The 22408-nt window shown below is 40.5% G+C and overlaps 1 protein-coding gene across 1 annotated transcript in view; it reads left to right on the plus strand.

Annotated features, from left to right (window-relative positions):
- The window catches only part of LOC143295456 (guanine nucleotide exchange factor subunit RIC1-like), an 86232-nt gene extending 77088 nt beyond the window's left edge, over positions 1-9144 (plus strand). Inside the window, exons 28-30 of the mRNA XM_076607166.1 lie at positions 156-330; positions 1950-2138; positions 3964-9144. Of these exons, the coding sequence (XP_076463281.1) occupies positions 156-330; positions 1950-2138; positions 3964-4210 (611 nt within the window). The 3' untranslated portion in view covers positions 4211-9144. The remainder of the gene's footprint in view (positions 1-155; positions 331-1949; positions 2139-3963) is intronic.
- The last annotated feature ends 13264 nt before the right edge of the window (positions 9145-22408 follow it).

The following is a 22408-nucleotide window of genomic DNA, read 5'->3' on the forward strand; positions in this document are numbered from 1 at the left end:
ACACATTACAGATAGGTTACAAGATAGTTCATTTAACAGGAGCAGTATATCTTCAGTATATGTACAAACATTATTATCACTCTGGTCATCATCATCATCATCATCACCACCATTGTTTTTCCCCATCCTCATTACATTCGGCCATACCCTCACAGCGGAGGAGAGCAGTGTAGCCACTGTGGAGGTGTCGGACTGCAGTTCGTTGCTAGGCGACTATGAACTGATCAACGATGCCAGCCTCGGCAATGACCTGCAGATCGTCCATGACCTGGAGGTCATATCGCAGGAGGTGGCCAACAGAGGTCCTCAGCAGTCCCAGCTGGAGCTGAAGTGAGTGTGTGGGTAGGGAGGGGAGAAGAGGAAGAAGGGATGGTGTGGATGTGGGTGTGTTTGTGGAGGGTAGGGGGTGGGGCGGGGGGGTGAGAAGATGGATATTAATGCATGAGTGGATGGGTGGTTGATACTGATGCATGAAGGGATGAGTGTTCATCAAACAGAATCATTGTTATCCACCAGTTATCCATGCTGTTCACCACTGTTTGAGTTTAATTTTATAATAAGTTTGTTAGTGTTCCAGTGAATTTCTTTGCCATGAAACCCAGGGGTTCGTTCTGTTAAGTGTTAATTTCGTTCATCTGTTTGTAATTATTGACACTGGAGAGGGTGTTAAAGGTATGACCTTACTGTTTTGCCGATCACTGTCATCAGCTGTCACTCCACACATTTCCTTGAATATTATCAATCCCCAGCATTTATACTCTTTTGAAATTTATGTTTATTCATTTTACCAAACACACATACGGTATTTGGGCATTGAATCCCAGACTGATTTGACTGGTTTTTCAAACTTTCAACAAAGTTTAAACAAGTAGGAAGGGACACAACTCTTGATAATTTTTGGGGGCAACTGTAGGTGCAGTTTTTAAGCAAAAGAAAAGTGTTGCAGCAAAGGTTTTTTTTGTGTGCAAAATTTGGGTCTGTGTTCACGTTTTGCTAATTTTGCAGCAGGTTATTTATTTTTTTAAATTTTTTAATTTTTTTATGGAATTTCATCTTTCGCTCTTTCACTCGACAGTCTCAGTCACATGATTTGGTTTGTGTTGTAACTGCACAGTGGACTTGCTCACTTCAAACTCAGTCAAGGTGGGTAGGTTTGTCAGTTTCCTATCATGATGAAAAGTTGGCTGCTACTGTCAGACTTTGTTACAATGTTAAAAAACAACAACAACCCAGTCCTTTTAACATAATCCCTCAATGTTGACTCTAGTCACCTGAGCTGTCTAGTCGACCAGAGTCACCTATGGTGGCGAAGGAGTTCAGGTAAGATTGCCCAGTGTGAAAAGGAAGATCCAACAGCAAACTGAGAGCTGTATGAGCAATGGTTTTTCCATTACTATGGGAAGACATTTACAGCTTTGTCTTTTGTGAAGGACTATGACAAGATTGCACTGGCTCTTAGTGCTGCAGCCCCGGTGGGTGGGTGGGGGATGGGGGCCAGGGGGTTTTCTTGGCTTTTTTGGAACCATTCCAATGCCGACTGTTCTAAAACCCTCTTGGCCGAGAGAGTGGGGATGTAACTTGGGCATGACATTCTCCATGATAATCAAATTCTAGCCCCCAGACAGTTGGCACAGCAGTTGCCTCTTCTTGCTGTTCTGGTGGTCATAGTTGGTTCCAGTTCTTTTTCAGTGCGCCAAGTGCGTGCTGCACACGGGACTTTGTTTTATATCATCTCATCGGAATGACTAGACGCTCAGTTTGATTTTCCAGTCAAACTTGGGAGAAAGGGTGTGAGTGGGATTCAAACCCTCACCTCCACGGACTCTCAATATTGGCAGCTGAGCATCTTAAACCATTTTTGCCACCTTTGTCCTTGGTTGGACACGCGGCTGACTATCGTGCATAGGACGATACTGACGGTATCCCCCCCTCTCTCCCCTCCCTCCCAGCTACCTGCTTCAGATCATGCTGGAGGCGGGGTGCCTGGAGTGGGCGCTGATCGTGGCCGTGGTGCTGCGGGACTCCCTGGCTGTGGTGCGCACCGTCAACACGGCCAGCATGACTGACACGCCCCTCGACATGGTCGCCCGCATGAGGGAGGGGCTGTCCTACCTGGAGCTGTGGGCAGACACTGAGTGGTGAGTGTGAAGGGAGGGTGGGGGGGGGGAGGTGTAAGCGGAGGGGGAGGGAGTGAAGGTGGTGGAGGGGATGGAGGAGTAAGAGGGATGGTACGGTGTGGAAATGTCGCCGCTACTAACTCTGCATGAGGGAGCTGTCTTACCTGGAGCTGTATGGGCTGACATTGAGCTGGGAGCGAGGAGGGGGCGGGGGGCAGAGGGTGTTAGAGTGTGTGAGGGATGGTTGGGGATGGTAATGAGGTGGCCGACACTCGCTCTGCATGAGTGTGGGGGTGGGGGGTGGGGGGGGGATGTCTTACCTGGAGCTGTGTTGGCGGACACGGAGTGGTGAGTGAGTGTTGGGGCAGGGGGTGTTGGAGTGTGGAGGGGGGAATGTGTGAGGGAGGGGGATGATGGGTGGTAGGGTGATGTGGCTGCAGCCAGCTCTACATGAGAGAGTGGAGAAGGGGTTGGAGGAGGGATGGGGTGTTTGGGGAGAGTGAGGGAGGAGGGTTGGTTAGGGACTGTAATGGGGGGGGGGGGGGGGGGAGAAGGAATAGCACTATTTAAGTATCAGTGATGATAATAATGATGATGATAATTACAACAATCACAATAATTTAACTTTTGTTCACTGTTTTTCTCCCCCACCCCACCCACCACTGGCTCCTAGCATGGGCTGCAAGGTGTTATATAAATGTATTATCATTATTTATATTATTACTGTTATTAGTTCATTGAGTGTGAGCATGCTTACTGTTTCTCCTCCCCTCCCCTCCTCCGACAGCATGGGCTACAAGCTGTTACAAATATACTATGATTGTTGTTGTTATTCTTTTATTCACTTTGTATGCACTTCCATTCTTCTGCTACCCTTCCCCCCCACCTCCCCCTTTTCCCCCTAGCCCCACCCCCAGCATGTGCTGTGAATCGTTACAAATACATAGATGCCAATTGTTACAACTTCGCCGTATTTTATTATGCTTTATCACAGTTTGTTCCAGCGTTATACCAACGTCAAAATTGTTCCGAGTTCATGGTCACATACTTTCCTGTCGTAACATTACTCAGATGCTCTAGACCTATCGATCACGAGGCCAGGGCAGTCACTACTAACCTTGGTCTCACATGATGATGCTGAGCTAATTGTGTGCCTGTTTACTTAGAAACAGCATTGAGTGGACCAGTCAGCTTAATCGTAGCAGTTACACCTTGTTGCAGGTAGGCCCAAGTGTTTGTATGCCCTGTAGATGAAATGTAACATCTGTTGATGTGGCTCGGAGTCAGAGTTGTTCCTACCAAATTCAGTATGTATCAGCCAAATTTCCTGATTGTTTCTACAAACACATGACAGGGGTTGGCATCTCTGCAAATGTTCCATGATGATGATTATCTTGTTTCTTCTTCATCGTGTGTGGGCTGCAACTCCCACATTCACTCGTATGTACACAAGCAGGCTTTTAAGTGTATGACCATTTGTTTCCCCGCCATTTAAGCAGCCACACACTGTTTTTGGGGCGTGCATGCAGGGTGAGTTCTTGTTTCCATAACCCACTGAATGCTGACATGGATTACAGGATCTTTAACGTGTGTATTCGATATTCTGCTTGCGTATACATATGAAGGGTGTTCAGGCACTAGCAGGTCTGCACATATGATGACCTGGGAGATCGGAAAAAAATCTCCACCCTTTACCCTCCAGGTGCCGTTATAGAGATTCAAACCCAGGAACCTAAGATTGAAAGTCCAATGCTTTAACCACTTGGCTATTGCGCCCTGTGATGATGATGATGATTATTATCATTGTCATTGTTATTGAATGAGCGTGTTCTCTGTTCTCCCCCAGCATGGGCTATAAGCCGTTCCTGCGCACCATCAAGGGGCAGATCAGCGTGCTGGCGAAGCTGGTGGAGCAGACCCCACCCTCCCTCAAGCTGGACGTGGGGGCCTCCTCACCCTCCTCAGGCCCTCCTTCCGTGGAGGAGGGCAACCTGTCCCCCACAGTGCAGTCCATCCACTCCGACTCAGATTCCGGCGCTACAGAGTCTGAGCCTTCCAAAGACGAGAAGAGCAGTGATTGCACGGTGTCGTGATGATGGCTGGCGGCAGGCGGTGGTGTGGTGTGGTGTGGTGTGTGATACGAGCAGGGCTGGATTTCTTGTTCTGTGGTGATTTTTGTTTTGTTTTTTTGTTTTTGTGAAGCAGCAACTGCGTCATGTCATGATGACAGTGGCAAGTGGTGTGGAGTGTGAAACGGCAGGGCTGGATTTCTATTCTGTGTGTTAGTATTATTATCTTTAACAATTTTTTTAATTTAATTTAATTTTTTTTAAGGCAGATGTGGTGTAGTGCATATGGATCAGTCCGCAAACACTCTGACACCTCTTTGAAACTGTTCTCAGGTATGGTGGCGAGGAAGCTAGCGGTGGGAGCTTAATTAATTAAGGAACTGGAGTTTAAGTGGTGGGAGTTGGTACAAACTACACATGTGTGGTGAGAGGACCAAAAACTTCAGGGCAGTGGAGCGTGAAGTGTTTGTGTCGGTGTCAAGCAACAACAGTTCATTCTGAGCTGTAACAAGCGACAGGCCACAGCCCACAACCCCACTTCCCCTCCCCCCCACTCCCCACCCTAAGTGTTTATTAGGAAGCTGACATTTGAAATGCAGTTTGGTGATGTCAACTTGTTTGAAGTCTTACCCTGACAATGATCTTCATCGTTGGTGTTTGAATGAATTGAGACTTGTTGAGCAGGGTTGGCTTCTGTGTGTTTGGCTTTTTTTTTTTTTTTTTTGCCAGAAAGAAGCACAACTTCAACCTCCCACCCCCGATAAATAGCTTTCAGTCTTCTCTCATGGAAACTCAGACATGTGTTCCATTTTGCTGGTGTTTCCAGCAGTGTCAAGGTTTCTTTGTTTTGTTTTTTTGGTTTGTTTATGACTGGAGGAAATTAAGACTTGAGACAGGGCCGGGACCTCTACTGTGTGGAGAGCTTCTGCTGACTCGGTCTTGTGTGTGTGTGTGTGTGTGTGTGTGTGATGTAAAGAATGGTGCATTGATATTGTGAATAATGAGTTGCTTGAAGATCATGTTTTCTTTCTGATTGGATAGGAAGAGTACTGCGGTCGGTTGGTCGTTGTGTGTAGCTAGTGGGGAGGATGGGTGTGGGGGGGAAGGAAAAAAAAACAAACTTGTGGGTGAGAGAGCTGTTCACAGTTGTTCATTGTGGACGATATCCTTTTGCACAATCAAGACACATGCTAGCCAGAGGTTAGTTTTGAAGCGAGTGTGTTAAACGTATTGGCATCACCTCATACCGCCATTGGAGGATGATTTTTGTCACCACTTGATCCCCCTTCGTCATGTGTAGCCGTGTGTGTAACATGAAGTGAATGGACTGTGTGCGTTACAGATCCTCAGACGTTCAACAGTGAGTGCAGGTGTGTTCAAACATCACTTCTTCAAACTGCGTGTCTTCAGCACTGCATTAGGGATCTTTCCCCACACCGTCATGCCAAGTCATGTGTTGATTTGAACAGGATGTTTGGCAGAACTGAAAGCCAGCCCTCATCCTTATGATTTGGATCACACTGGGAAGACAAGAGAGCTGTGTTTTGGGGTGAGGGTACATCATATGTGATCTCTTCTTTTTTTTTAATTCTTTTTTTTTATCGAAACTTTTAAAATATTTTACTTTGTTGTTTTTGTTTGTGGTTGTTTTTTGTTTTTTTTTTGGTCTGAGCCTTGACGTGTCATGCTGAGCATTACATTTGAGTGTGGGACACTGAGAATGGAGATTATTATTATATATATATATTTATCAACATTGTAAGTGTAGTTCACCCTGAGCTTTTAATGTTTATGATTTCATCTTCCAAATGAGAAAAACATGGACACTTTCAACCAGTGGCAGGGGAGGGAGGGAGGGAGGGCGAAGGGAAGAAAAAGGAGAATGACGAAATGCTGCAAATTTTAGATCAAGCTTTGATAACAGCTTTTCATTTTGGTAAACACTCTGAAGTCTGCACTGACTGCTGATTCAGGCTGGACACGGAGAATGACTGAGCGAGTGAGGTGGGCTGTGTGGGAGAACGACTGCAAGGTGTTGACTATTGATATTCCATTGATAATCTAGAAGGGATGCAAGTTCACACGAAGCAAAAGTCAGTGTATGTATATGATAATCAATAACCATGGAACAGTTGTTCTGGAAAATCGTTGAGATTTCATACGTGTATATGTCAGGGAAGCCAGTTTCTGATCTGTTCTGAGCCAGTGTTTTGAACAGTAAGTTGTTGCTTTCGGGATAGAAAAAAGAAGTGAATGTGTGAATCCACCAAACTGACTGTGTGTATGTGACAGCAAGGGGCATAGTACAGGCTCTGTGTCACTGACGCAGACTTTGGTTCACCAGCACTGCATTTTAAAAGTCTACTAGAGAACAGAAAATTCAAAATCAGAAATACTGTTTTTTTTATAAAAAAAAAAGTTTATTTGTGTACTTTAAATTTTTAATTTTTTTTTATAAAGTTGTTATTTTTATTGGGGGTGGGACTGGTATGGTGGAAACAAGATGCACTGAAAAATTATCACATCTTAGTGAGAATACTTAGAAAACAGCAAACAGCGTTTCTTATGGTGAGAGACTTCAGTCTCTTTCTGTTTAAAAAAAAAAAAAAAAATCATTGCTGTACAGAGATGACGGCAGGAGTTAAATCGCTGTAAATTATTAGCTGGAGAGGCACTGTGGCAGAATGGGTAAAGTGTTGGACTTGGGATCAGTGTACAGCAGTGATCAGGGTTTGAGGAACCTTTTCGGCATTGAAAAGCCTTCCCTATACCAAGCCCTGGACACTGGATATGACCCTGGACACTGGATATGAATTCATTGCCCCCGATAGTTGTAAAACAGCTATCAGACCATGAACTTTTACCTATGATATTATTAGCAGGCAGTGAAATGGTTTTAGAATGTTGTTAGGTTGATGATATTTGTGAGGTCTCTGAATGTGGCTGGCGGTGACATGCTTTACAGACTGGTTCTGGTTGTTGTCGATTCTCTTGTTTCATCGCATCTCATGATACTACTGCTGGTGCTGAAGTCGATCTAATGGTTTGGGGATGAGAGTCTTTCGTGGGGTGGCCTTTTTTTGTTTGTTTGTTTGTTTGGGTTTTTTTTTTCATCATGTGAGAAATTGATTCATGTTTGTCACATCTGTGAGTGTGTGTGTGTCTGGAAGTGGAGGGGGGTTGGGGGGAGGGGGGGGGGGTTGCATTCATGCATGTTATCTTAGGTATTGTTTCAGATATGTGTGTTTTAAAGTACATGTGTGCATGCACGCACACAGAGTTCAGTGTGTAGTATTGAGCAGTGATCTGTTTGTAGTACTTTGCCAGTAGTTTCTGTATTGAGCCAGTGATCTGTGTGTAGTACTTTGCCAGTAATTTCTTTCTAGTGGAATGTGTCAGAATGGATCACAGATAAGTTCAGTGCCAAAAAAGAAAAGAAAATATCACTGTGGGCTGAATATACTTCTTGGCCCTTTTTTTTTTTTTTTTATAGATAGTACCATTTGATATTTTGTTTTTTCTTTCATGGTTCATTTAAAATTGAATTAGATAAAATAAAGGTGGTGGGTTTGGACAGATGGGAGAGGGGCTGCACTGCAACAAAATGCTTGTTGTATGATTTTGTATTTAAAAAAAAAAAGAAGGAAAAAGAAAAACAAAGTATGGTTATATAAAATAGAAAATAACAACAACAAAAAACAAAAAAAACCACACCAAAAAACAAACAAACAAAAAAAACAACAACCACAAAACTTGTTTCTGCAAACTGAGGAAAACGGGTAAGGTAGAGACAGATTTCAACTGCTCATATATTGCTGTTAGGAGCAGTGAAACACACATCAACACATAAATGCACACACTTAGTTTAAGACCCCTCACATAGGTGCTCTTACATAACACACATAGACACACTCACGCACACATTTGCTTGTGTACTGCTACACTAAGTGTTCGTTTTTAGTCACCGAAGCTGGCTAATACATGGGACCATAACTGTGAGGGGGGGAAAAAAGGAACCAAAAATGTTTTCTTTCATTTTTGCCATTGTGTTGATCAACAATAGCAGTTTGTGCAAGCAATGAAAGAAGAAATACCTGGAATTTATATATTTTTTTTTAGAAAGAATTGAATGTTTTGGAGACTGGAATATTCACATTTGCTGGAGGATATTTTGTGTATGATGTGTGTGTGTGTGTGTGTTTATGTGTTTGCATGCAAAATGTACATGTGTATGGGTGTGAGAATGTGTACATGAAATAGTTCTTTATATTGTCTCCCTTGTTCTCCCCCTTTCCTTCATACACACGGTTGCGGGAAGTTTTTTGTTTTCTTTTTGTTTTCTTTTATTTCACTTTGCACACTGACTACAGTTTTTAGCTAAGAAAAATGAAATTTTACTTGATTGAAAATTTTGGATGGAAATTACTTAAAAATTGTCTTTGTAAAATATCTCTGAAAAGGGTGTTCCTTTATGGTCACCAAATGTTTGATATTGTGTTAAGTGATACTCTGCAAACATCTTCTGTAAGTCTAGCTGCTGGCTGGGAGTGGGACATATCAGTGTGTGTGTGTGTGTGTTTGAGAGAAAGAGTATTTTACCTCACCCCTGCTTATCCTGACACACACCCCTTGCTCTTCTCATTTCTGTCGTGGCCAGTGACTGAAAGCATGTTGTAAAGTTTGCAAACGTATAATGATCAGGAGCTCCTAGACCAGAGTTCCTTGTGTGTTGTGCAAAGAGTGTGTCGTTCATTTTAAGATTGCTTGTGTGTGGAGTCAGTGTGCATTTACTCAGAACTGAAATAGCGAGGGGGGGAAAAGGTAGAAGAATAAGAAGTTGGGATAGGTTGAAGACTGGAATTTTTTTGTTTTTTTGTTTTTCAACTGTTACTCCTCTTTATCTTGGCTTACCACCATATTTTATGTTGTCATTCGAGAAAACAACAACAACAAATAAACCCACCTGAAGTGAAGTGTCTATGCACACACGTGTGTTTATTATTTTGATTACCTGTGCGCATATATGCACGCTCTTCGGGGATATAGACTGTTAAATGGATTTCTTTTTTTTTTTTTTTTAACAGAAGAATTAAGTGCAATGGGTTTGGTTCAAATAGTATTTGCTGCAGTGGTGTGTGTGTGTGTGTGTGTGCGTGTGCGTGCATGTTGGTCACTTTCATATGCTTTATGTTTAATATTGCTGTAGGTTTGTCCACGATATAAGCAATAATACTTTGTTTCTTGCTTTTTAACTCACAGTGAAGAATGCAATACAACTATGTCGGATTCTTAAGAAACTTCAGGCCAGCTAACAGAAAAAAACAAAACAGGTTGATGAGAAATGTGTTTAATGCCAAGTATGGTGTACATTTTTTTTTTTTTTTTTGGTCTTGCTGTTTTGTTACAATCTTGTATTTGTGCTTACTTGTGAGTGTGTTAATTATTGTTCTTTGTTTTATTATTTGCATGCTTGACAAGAACACTGTGATAGTTTATGGCTTGCCAGATATGATGTAGTTCCACACCCCATGGGGGATATACATTATATTTTGGTGGATCATGTGCGATAATATCCAGACATCCCTTCCTCTTCTATTTGCTGATTTTTGCCACAGGGTTTGTTTTTGTATGTATGTGAACTTTACCACAGAACACCCATTTCAGACTCAACAGTTAAAGAAAGCATTTTCCAATTGTAAAAAAAAGAATATTAAGGATTGGGCAGAACCATTAAAACTGTTCCAAGTATAAAAAGTCACTGTCACGTTTATGAGAAGTGTTTGCACAATTGCAGTGTTCAAAGACTGGTTTCCAGTTGACTATTTGATGCAGCTTATCGATTGTAGCCCTTTTATTTTTTCCTTTCCAAGTATATCTTTCCGAGGAAGGAGGCAGGATGGTTAAGGTGCTTATTTGCCAGTACTATGTTAGGGTGTGGGTTCAAATCCCTGTCTTGCCCTTTCTCCAAAGTGTGACTGGAAAATCAAACTGAGCATCCAGTCCTTCAGATGAGACAATAGACCAAGGTCCTGTGTACAGTGCACACTGTAAAAGACCCCGTGGCAATATGTTTCGTCCTCTGGCAAAATTCTGTAAAAGAAATCCACTCAGATGGGTGCACAAATATGCATGAACTGGAGGCCTGATGAAGTGCGTTAACTCACTCCATGCCAAGAGTTTTTGCCCTTGCCAATCCCTGAAAACCCAGGGTTTGTATAGGATGGGGAAAAAATTGTAAAAAAAACTAAATAAACACCCAGACAATTGATATTTAGTATATGTATGCAAGGAATGTTGTTCCATCTGTGTGCAAAAAATCAAAGTATTTACTCACCATCTTGATGTTGATCGCGGTATCCATATTTAGTGTATTTTTTAGCATTTTTGCACCCATCAGAAAGGTACACCAACATGTTCCACATCACATTCTAACACTGTTTGAGGAACTGAAGACCTAGTGCATGCAATGAAGTATGAACAGGTGGTGAAGAAAGTTGAAATTCACTCATACAAAAATAAATATTGTCTCTACATAATGAAAATCAAAGAACAAAGAAAAAAACTCAACCGGCTGGGTGTTGACTGGCCAGTCAGTTGACAAACCTGGTATGCCAGTGAAGGGATGTGCAAGAGGGAAAAAGGAAAAATTGTCAGTCCAATCACTGATGAAAACACTTGCAAAATCGTCCATTTCCTCAGTGGTTTCGTCGTCTGTGTCTGTCTCATCTGCTGGCACATGTTCCTCACTTTCCTCTCCATTGTAAACACTCTCTTCAGCGGCCGAATCTGTTTCTAGTTCATCGGGATCTGGTTCAAATTAACTGTCCGAAGAATCAACATTATCTCCTTCGACATCAGAGCCTTCAGTTTGGATCATTTCCGACGTTGAGTAACATTTCACCTCTCCAACCGTGTCGAACACTTCGCCGTGACGCCATCTTGTCAAACAACTTACAAAGCTGACAGGGGGCACGCTTTGTTATCAACTGCGGTTGAGCTTATCGCGACACACATGCAGCGTGTGTGAATGAAAAGCTGACCAGAGGTGACGTAAGATATCACATCTGCTTTTGATTTTCGCATCCGACGCGTCACTCCGACAGCACGACTTTTTAAAATCCATGTCCGCATATGCGGACATTGGCATCCAACGCTTTCTCCGACGATGTCCGCATATGCGGACAATGGCAGCGAGTGAGTTAAGTTACGCTGGTGGTCAGGCATCTGCCAAGCAGATGTGGTGTAGCATATATATATATATACATTTTGTCTGAATGCTGTGACACCGCCTTGAAAAACTGAAACCGTCTTTCTATGCAGTTCAGCACCTGCTTAAGAGTAATGTTTCAGATTATTCGACACAGACTGGACAAAGTCCTTGCACCAGAGTGAACGAAACGCCCACCAGTTTTCAGCACACACATTACCTTGCATTGCTCAAGTGGGCGTCTTGGAGGTTCAGTTGGAAAAAAAAGTTTTTGTGTGTGGATTCAGGTAAATGGAAGTATTACACTTAACGTAGACACCTGGCTGTGTGAAAGATAATAGTGGAGAAAAAAACATTCATAACAGGTTTTATGGTTGGTAAATTGTTGTTACAACTGTAGAAAGATTTGTTTGTTTTTTATTTTACTGCCAAAGTAGTACTGAAGGATTATTTTTTATACTTGTACGTAAAACACTGGTAAGCTTGGAAACTTGTTGATGAATTGTGCCGATATATTGAGGTTTTACAGGACGATAACTATGATTTCTGTGTACTGCCTTGGCACTGATCTCAGTTCACTTTCTGTATTCTTTCCTGGTGAGTATCACTCTCTTGTCTCTGCTAATTTACTTGGTGTTTGTATTTTTTTTTAATGGGAAAAAATAAATGGCCGTCTTGTCCAGCAATGTTTATATTTAACTGCACCACTTTTTCAGGGCAGATTTAGGTTGAGTTAGCGGTCACCTTGATTTAGCTTGGTGCACGTTTGTTTCCATTGCGGTTAGATTGTTTGTGAATATGTGATATAAACAGCGGAGTGGTTAATCGTGAAATATGCATCCCATCCATTAATCTTTTTTTTTAGGTAAGTCAGTTTCTTATTGATTTCATTTGTGTGTGTGTGTGTGTGCATTTATGTGCGGCTTTAGTAATGCTACTTAAAATGGAAGCAGTGCAAATAAAAGCTGATTTTTATTGTGGGGTAGCAATGAAGCAGGCAACCTCTCATTAAAAAAAAGTATAAAAAACATTGAAAAAAACCCCCAAAACAACCCCACCCAACTTTAAAAAAGAAAGAAAAGAAAACATTTTGACTTTCAGTGACATATTCCTACGTTATTTTACCAGTTGATTTTTTTACTTCAAGAACTGAAGCCTGATTGAACACTACGTAACACATTGTTAAGTCACTATCATTGTTGTTTAAGTGGAAGATGGTCGTTGCTGTACTATTTGTCAGAAAGGAAAATGCATGGGTCAGGCAGGCTGTTTATCACAGAACAGATGAGCAAATCGATATGATGAGAAATGTATTTTTATGCAAGCACTTAAAAAAAATAAAAGAAAATAAAGTCAACACTTATGCAGGACAGAAGGGGGGGTGGGATGCATACATATAAAAATAAACAGTTAGGAGAGGGGTTTATGGATCGGTAATCATCGTATCATTCGTTGAGAGTGTGTGAGACAACTGAGGTATTGCTTGTCATACTGTTTTCATCCAATAGACAGTGTGTGCGTGTGCGTTCTGAGAAGGAAAAAAGTTGTTTTTTTTTTCCTGTCTGTTAGGGTAGATGTCTTCCATTCCTTCACCTTGCAGTTTCACTGATAGTGTGCACTTTATCCTGTGTGAAAAAAAGTGTTTATTTGCTGGTCGGTGCTTTTGCGGGGATTTGGTTTCAAACATGATGCGCCTTGATTCTATTTATATTTTGATCAAAGAGAATGTGTGCACATCCACCAGTTGGTCGATCCATGAATAAGCTCCCTTGATAACTCCAGTTGTCCAGAACTGGTAAACAAATGAACATGAGCTGAAGCTGGGTTGAAAGAAAAAGAAGTATTTCTGGTTGATTTCTCTTTTTTAAAATTTTTAAATCTAGTTATAAAAATCTTGTTTCTTAATATGTTCTATGAATTAAATGCTGGAGTAAAAATAAAGGTATGATTCAAAAATCACCCAGGGACCTCTCAAAACGTTCTGTGTGAAAGATACTGCGAAGAAAAAAAACAAAAACAAAACTTTTTTTTTGTGTAGTGCTGTCCTTGATTTTTTTTATTTCTTTTTATTTCCCCCTCCCATAATTTTTGTCATTTTCATTCAGTGTTACTTTGTCTTGTCCATCTTATCTTCATACTATCCAAGGCAAGTGTTCACAGACTTAGCCGCCTTGACAGAAATGCTGTACATACAGGACTTATGATTGTGCCACATCTGCCACGAATAATGGTTTTCCTGACCAGATATATCGTGGTTACAACAAAGTATTATCATATACTGGTATACTGTTTGTATGATCATGTGTAAGCTCATATGGACTGGATGTGTATGATTGGTTTCTCTGTCTAAAGTTGGTAAATAAGTGTGGCAGTGTATAAACTGATTTTTGTTTCTTCCCATTTGTCTTATTGAAGATAAAATAGTGATTTGTAAAGCCACTCTCTCTCTCATTGTCATATATCAACATGTCTCTCTCATCACTGTATTTCATCCCCCCCCCTCCCCCTTCCCCAGCGCCCCCCCCCACCCCCTCCCCCCACACACACTCCTGTCACCCTCATTCCCCACACCCCCACCCCACCTGGCACGAAATATGTATATCATGTATTATTTGTTTGAGAGATGTAAGGTCATCATGATTTAATACATAATCACAATGTGTACATCATGTTCAAATCTGACTGCATGTCTTGGCCATTGAAATAAATATTTTGATGCATGAAAATACCCAGAATGCCTGTGAAGAGTGAGTGAAAAGGAGAGATAATAGGTATATTAAGCCAAGCTGACTGGAATGGTCATATCAGGGCCACAAGAAGAAAATCCAAAAACTTCCTGTGAACCAGACACATTTTCATCACAAAGAACACACCAGTAAGTACATCCACCTCCACATCAACTGATACATAAGATGTGAAATACTTAATATTCATCCAACCGTATCACTACAGATAAATGAAAGTTACTCTGGTAGAGAATCCCCTTATTCTGTCAACTCCAGAACACCACCAAAAAACCCCCCCCAAAAAAACAACAAAAAACAAACGCACGCACACACACACATACACCCCCCAAAAAGTAGTGAATGAAACAGACTGCAGGTGTTTTGTGTTGTCAAGTGCTCACACACATTGAAAACTATCGGAGATGCTGGGGAAGACATCTGCATCAAAGTTTAATATGAAGATCAGACCACTTTCGTCCTCTGTGTGTACACACGTGCTGGTGGCTGACAAGTACTGTTCAAGATCGGCAGATCCCTCCACAGAGGCTGCAGGGTTGTCTGTGGTGGGTTCTCTTTTGTGTGTGTGTGTGTATGTGAACTTCTCTTCCAGGCTGGCACGAGGGCTTGTTTCATAGGTGCTGACAAAGGTGGGTAGATATAGTGGCACCAGACATTTGGGTCAGCATGCCTGGGTATTCCATCAGTTGAGGGGGTTGATTTCGCATGCTGTGAGGGCCTTCTTCAGTGTGTCTTTGTTAACACTTTTGGCGGGGTGTGCTTCTGTTGTAGTGACCAATGATAGTTCACCCCACAGAACAGTCTTGAGTAAGTGGTGGTCTTCCATTCTGGATACATGCATGACCCCCTCCCCTCCCACCACCACCACCACCTCCCCAACACACACATTCACACTGTTTAGAACGTAAAAAAACAACCACCACAGATGGTGGTTAATTGACAAAGACCTCTCAATGGGGCTCTAAAATCCAATGAATTCAGACAGCTGTTGCACACAGTGTCAGCTGGACATCTGGCAGATAGACAGGGTAGTGTAAAGAGATACACCGAGGTGATGACACAGGTTGTCACTGCAACCCCCATCTCTCTCTGTCTCACCCCCTTTACTCCCCCCTCTCCTTTTCTCCTCACTTCTCAACACAACAATATCATTCTAACATTCGGATTGGGGTGTCTGTGTGCGTGTGTGTGTGTTTTATGTTCTTTTCTGTATATTTTATGACATCATTCTTATGCCTTTGTTTAGTACTGTTTTCTGAAGAACAAGTTCAGGGCAGGGCCTTGATGTAAAAAGACGTGAAAAAACAACCCCCCCTCCCCTCCCTCCCCCCAAACAATCCACACCAGTGCTTATCTGGTTGTGTCTTCAGTCTTGTCTCTCTCCATCTCTCACCTAGCACACAAGATCAAAACTGTCATTAGTGTTCATCCAAGCATCCATTATCTGCCATACATAACACACATCATTGAAAATGTTTATTTTAGTAGTATTTAATAAATAACAAATAAGAAAACAAACAAATTAATAACATATATACTATTCAAAAATCATTTAAAGAATGTCAAGGTATATGCCAGCACACTTGATTTGAGCTGTGCAATGATGTTTTTTCCCCCCTTTGTTCAAAAAAGAATAATGATCAAGAAAAACACTGTTGGACACAGAAATTTTAAGGAAGTTTAAATGATTCTTTTCATATCACATCCAGATCTCTCAGATCAAGATACTCTGCAGAGAGACAGAGCTTGGAAGGCTGGTGAGCAAAGTCATAATACAGAAATGTCTTTTGATGGCTAGCTTTTGTTTTTTTCTTTTCTGCTTCTAAAATTATACAGTAATAAATCCATTAAGATGCTAACTGTGATATATATATGCATGTGTGTGTGTATGTGTATGTATGTGTGTGAGCGTGCGTGTGTATGCATGTATGTGCATCATGTGTGTCTTCTTCTTCTTCCTCTGGATGGGTAGCCAACATCCACTTGTCGATGAATCTGCTACAGTAGTGTATGTGTCTGTAGTGTATGTGTGTGTGGGGTTATGTTTAGGATAAATATTGAAATCAACATCCTCTCAAAAAGCAGCAGCAAAACAGACAAACAAGGAAACAAACAAACAAACCAACAAAACCCCAAAAAACACTGCAACTGATTCAAACAAATCTATCTGCACACTGGAAACAGTTGTATCATAGCATCAGTCACCTTCTCTCTCCACACACGCTGATATTCACACATACTCATTCACATTCTACAGACAAGGCTGCTTTCACAGACCTTTTTTTTTTTTTTTTTTTTGGATACATCGAAAACCAATCTGAAAATGTGGTGGGGTTATTCTTGGGGAAACTGACCAATAACAGTAAAAATAACAATAACTTGAAGCAAAATATTACCTTGCAAAATTGATAAATATGTTTTTCACTTGTCTACAGATTCTTGCTTTTTGTCAGGATCTTTAATCAGCTTGAGACAGGTCATACTATCAATAGTAATGAAATAAACATATGACTAAAAAATATTGATAGTAACAGATTGTCACAGTTGTTTATTCACCAGATCACAATAAGCTTAGTTTGTAAATATTCAATCGTCAATTCATGCAACATTTTATCTGTAAATAAAAGAAACAACAAAACAAGACAAAAAAACCCAAACAAACAAACTTCTTCTTCCTCGTTCACCTCCCATTAAAACAAACAAAAAAAAAACCAAAACACCACACACACAAAAACCCCTAATGGAAGATAGTGTGACCTCTGAAACTGGTCAATGCTACTGAGATTTTCAGCTGTTTTCAACAGGAAAAAGTGTTTGTATATTATACTGTGAGAAATGTGATGGGCACTGTGGCTCAATGGTTAGACATCTTGGATGCTCACCCAAGTTTCCAGAATTCAATCCCTGGTTTTTGGCAGTGGTTGAACGGTGGAGATTTCTCTGATCACCCAATTCAACCTGTGTGCAGACCTGCTAATGCTGAACCCCCTTCATGTGTGTTTGCATGCAAAAGATCAGATACGCACATTAAAGACCCTGTGATCCATGTCAGTGGTCGGTGGGTTATGGATACAGGAAAATACCCAGCACGCATCAACCATGACAGATCCACTGGCAAGTTGATGTTAGTCGTGTAATGGAAAGAAAGAAAGGAAGAAAAAGATCTTTATTAATAAGGCCTGCAGTCATATCAATAATCATAAGTGTTGACTCAGCATGTACTTATGATCTTACAAATAAGTCAAAATAATTTGAATTTTAGTATGCAAAGTATATGGTAAACTGCAAAACCAATTAACTCACGCCATAGTTATAGTCATGAGACTATCCAAAATCTTCAAACATGTGTCTGCATAGCTGAAATTTCTCAGGGGAAAAACGGATTACTTTTTTTTTTTAAATAATATTTTTTAGCTGATTTAGAGCGGAATACAAGAAGAATCAAATTACACGCCAGTTTAGACAATTTCAATAAAACTGTTGATACAAAATTCATTTAGAAGCTGGGGAGGGTGGGGGGAAGGCTGATGGGGGGGAGGGAGTTGTCTTATTGCAATTACTTTTCCTGTGGATAGAATGAAAATGTTTTAGAAAACGAAATTTATGATGTGACAAGAGACTGAAAAAACAAACAAAAACAACAACAACAAAAAAAAAGAAAAAAAAAAAAAAGGATACAACACAACCATTTGGTCTTGCTTGCAACACAAAAATCACAGACTGGCATTCCATTTCTCATCCAGTAATGTTTCACTTTTTCAAAAATCCGTACTAACTGACATGGCCCGAGACCTGTATTTTTAATTACTACAATAAGAACCTGATCACCTTACTTCACAATGCGGCTTTGGGGAGACATTTTGCTGAGCTGCAACAACAGAGATACTGAGGCAAAGCCATTTTCAGTTTCTCCATTCAGCACTGACAGCAACTGCGACCGGTATATGGCTGGATTTTTTTCTACAGTGCACACACGATGCTGAGAACGTTCATGACAGGAAAACATTGTCTTCTAATTCTGACTTTCAAACTGTGAATATTTTGTTTATGTGCAGAATCAACTCTGATGATTGCAATCAACACCTTTCAGTCATGTCTTTGGGGACTTTTTCTTTCTTTCTTTCTTTAAAAAAAAAAAAAAAAAAAATCTTTAGTTTTTGATGGAATGCAGGTAGTAGTTCTTTCCAACAGTCAGGTATGTTTTGGGTTATGCAATACCAGCACTGCTAAGAAGATGATGGGGGTGAGGGGGGTTGGGTGGGGGGGGGATGTACGGTACTTTTTCCCCTCCAACAGAAATGGCACTAACACATGTATACACTTGCACACAAAAATACACCTGGAACAACCCCCCTCCCCCACATACTCACAAACAATGAAAGAGGACATCACAATAAAACAACACAAAACATAATTAATTTCATACACAATCCACACAATAAAGTCCAATCACTGAAAAGAAAAATCTGAACACACACACACACACATACACGCACACAACAGCAACAACAAAACTAACAAACAAACAAAAAAAGAACCTTTCCTATCAAAACATGAAGCTTTGACTGCCAACAGACTGGAGGTTGGCCCAACATATACAGTCACACCACCCCATAATACTACTTCACCAAGATCTCTATCACAGACCATGTAACAAGAAAGTCAGTAAGAAAAAAAAAAAAAGAAGCAATAATACTGTACCAAGTGTCAATGCAATTTAAGACATATCGGTCACATCAACACAACATGTATATGTACAATGATGTTGAACAAGGAGGTTCAAAGCCCCTATCTATGATGCATTTAACTACAAGGCTTACAGAACCGTCCTTTGTATTGTACTGAAGCATTCTGTAGTACACCACAACATTTACTGAACCACTCTGGAGTATACTACAGAATTTACTGAGCCATTCTTTCACTACAAGGCTTAAAGAACCATCCTTTGCACTGTACTGAACCATTCTGTAGGACACTAAAAGACTTACTGAACCATTTTGTAATACACTACAAAATTTACTGTATTGAACAACAAAGCTTACAGAACGATCATTTGCACTGTGCTGAATTGTAGTACACTACAAGATTTACTGAACCATCCTGTGAAACACTACAAGATTTATAGTACCATTCTTTATTTAACTTCAAGGCTTACATAACCATCCTTTGCGACTGAACTGAACCATCCTGTAGTACACTACAGGATTTACTAAACCGTACTTTGACACATGACAAGATTTACTGAATCATTTTTTAACACATGGCAAGGTTTACTGAATCATTCTTTATTTAACTACATGGCTTACAGAACCACTCTTTTCACTGTACTGAACCATTATGTTGTACAAGATATAACTGCAAGGCTTAAAGAACCACACTCTGCACTGAACTGAACCATTCTGTAATAGACAACAAGATTACTGAACCATTCTTTAATACATGACAAGACTTACTGAACCATTCTTTAATAGACAACAAGATTACTGAACCATTCTTTAATACATGACAAGATTTACTGAACCATTCTTTAATACACGAGAAGACTTACTGAACCATTCTTTAATACATGACAAGACTTACTGAACCATTCTTTAATACATGACAAGACTTACTGAACCATTCTTTAATACACGAGAAGACTTATTGAACCATTCTTTAATACATGAGAAGACTTACTGAACCATTCTTTAATACATGAGAAGACTTACTGAACAATTCTTTAATAATGACAAGACTTACTGAACCATTCTTGAATACATGAGAAGAATCGCTGAACCATGCTTTCATAACTGCAATATACTTACTGAACCATTATTTCATACACGACAAGACTTACTGAACCATTATTTAATACAAGAATTCTTGAACCATTCTTTCGTAACTGCAATATACTTACTGAACCATTCTGTAATGCCTACAAAACTGACTGAACCATTCCTTAATTCACCACAGCAGGTAGTGTTTTGTGTTCACCGTTGAAATAAATAGTGACAGAAGGCAAATCCATTAAGGTTTCATGCAAAAAAATGACTTTTATTTCATCACTTCTGTTCAATACATACAAAAATGGGTTAAAAAAAAAAAAAAGAAAAAAAAAAGGAAACACAAACACACAGATCTCAATTGTTTTTCAACATATTTTATCATGAATATCAAAACATCACTTCCCCTTAAAAAAAAAAAAAAAAAAAAAAAAATCACCATGGAAGAAAAACGAGACATAACAATCGAACTCATGAAACAACCACGTATAGATATATCTTCAAAATATATTTTGCTTCTGTTTTGGTCCTCGTCCCAGGAGTTCACCCTCTGAATTGAACTGATGACAGTTTTGGACCAAGTGTGTCTGCTGAAACATCTTTCAACGGCTCTATTTCCATTTGATAATAACAATAATAGTACTTTATAGCACTTTTTTTTTCTTGTGCAGAGGCAAAATCAAAGCCTTTTCACGCCAGTCATTCACATACAAGCATTATCTCGGATTCAGGGAGATAAAAGACGAATAGTAAAAGTTCGTGATTTTACCTACAGAATGCTACAGAAAATTCAGACCGGAAATTGGACTGGAGAGGGGAGCTATTCTTGGAAAAAGAAGTTGGGTTTTCAAGCCAGACTTGAAAGAGCTGAGAGCACACATAATGGTAGTCGGCGCATGCCAACAAACGTGATTTTTTTTTTTTTTAACCTACAGAATGACGAACAGGCTTACCCAGGCCTCAGACGTCTAACAAGTTCTTCGAGTTCAGAGATCTGATGAAGCGAAAGAGGGAGTTCACTCCAAGTGTAAGATCTAGAGACTGAGAAAGAGAGCAGCGGATGACTTTGGAGTGTTTTATGTCTGGGAACAGGGTACCTACCATATGTTTCGTGTGTGCTGATACTACTGCTGCGAAAATGGGGAAAGGTTACTACTATAGGTGTACAGATTGAGAACAGATATCGCGGGGTGGGTGTTGGCAGCCAAGCGGTTATCAGTGCTGGACGTCTGTCAGCCACGTACGCAGGTCTATGAGGTCAGTGGTTCGAGTCCTGGTGCACCGCTTGGAATCGGGATAACTTATTATGTTGGAACAGCTAAACTGCCGCGAGTTTCTGTTTCAGCAAAGAGAGAACTGTATTGTCAATGGTTTCTCTAATGCAATGGGGAATCTTTTACAGCTTAGTCTTTTGTGAAGGACTATGACTCAAACTAGGAGGCAAAATTGCACTGGTTCTTAATGATGCAGCCTTGGGGGCTAGTTGGCCAACGGGAACCATCCCAACGCCGACTGTCCTAAAACCCTCGATCTTGGCCGAGGGAGTGGGGATGTAATTTGGGCAAGACACTCTCCACTATAATCAAATTCTTGCCCAAATAGTCGGGACAGCAGTTGCCTCATCGATCTGCTGTTCTGATGGTCATTGTCGGACACGACTATCACACACACACACACACACACACACACACATATATATATATATATATATATATATATATATATATGTGTGTGTGTGTGTGTGTGTGTGTGTGTGTGTGTGTGAGTGTGTGATGAACCTTGGAACAAATTTGTGAGGCCGCATGCAACAAAAATAATAGGATGGTTGTTGGTATCTAAAGAAAAAACAAACAGAAAAAAAACCCAAAACAAAAAAAATGCTAGATATAGGCTAAACAGATGTTGGTCGTGTAACGGAAAGAAGAAGAAAGAAGAACAAATTATAAGAAACAAAGAGTGAAATTTACCATATCTGTCATCAAGAAGACGGCTAACTATGATTACAGTTTGCAAGTATATTACAAAAAACAAACTGATCTTCTGGAAATGTCAGGTACGAATATAATCAAAGGGCATCTTCACATTTTTTTTTATAATGTTTTGGGGTTTAATTTCATTGACCAGTTTGTCACGTTTCAGTTTCAAGGAGACGTCAAAGCAGCAGACTGATTCATCCATGCCACACTACTTCCTCTTACAAAAACAAAGGAGGGAAAATAGGAAACAGATGTCTGACTAGTGTACAAACAAATCTTCTTTCCGTTACACGACCAACATCGACTTGCCGATGACTCTGTCGTGCTTCATGCATGCTGGGTATTTTCGTGTCTCCATAACCCACCGAACACTGACATGGGTTAAAGGATCTTTAACGTGCGTATTTGATCTTCTGCGTGCGTATACACACGAAGGGGGTTCAGGCACTAGCAGGTCTGCACATAATTATGTTGACCTGGGAGATCGGAAAAATCTCCACCCTTTACCCACCAGGCGCCGTTACCGTGATTCG

Source organism: Babylonia areolata, chromosome 20 (assembly GCF_041734735.1).
Source record: "Babylonia areolata isolate BAREFJ2019XMU chromosome 20, ASM4173473v1, whole genome shotgun sequence".
In the NCBI taxonomy this organism is placed as follows: domain Eukaryota; kingdom Metazoa; phylum Mollusca; class Gastropoda; order Neogastropoda; family Buccinidae; genus Babylonia; species Babylonia areolata.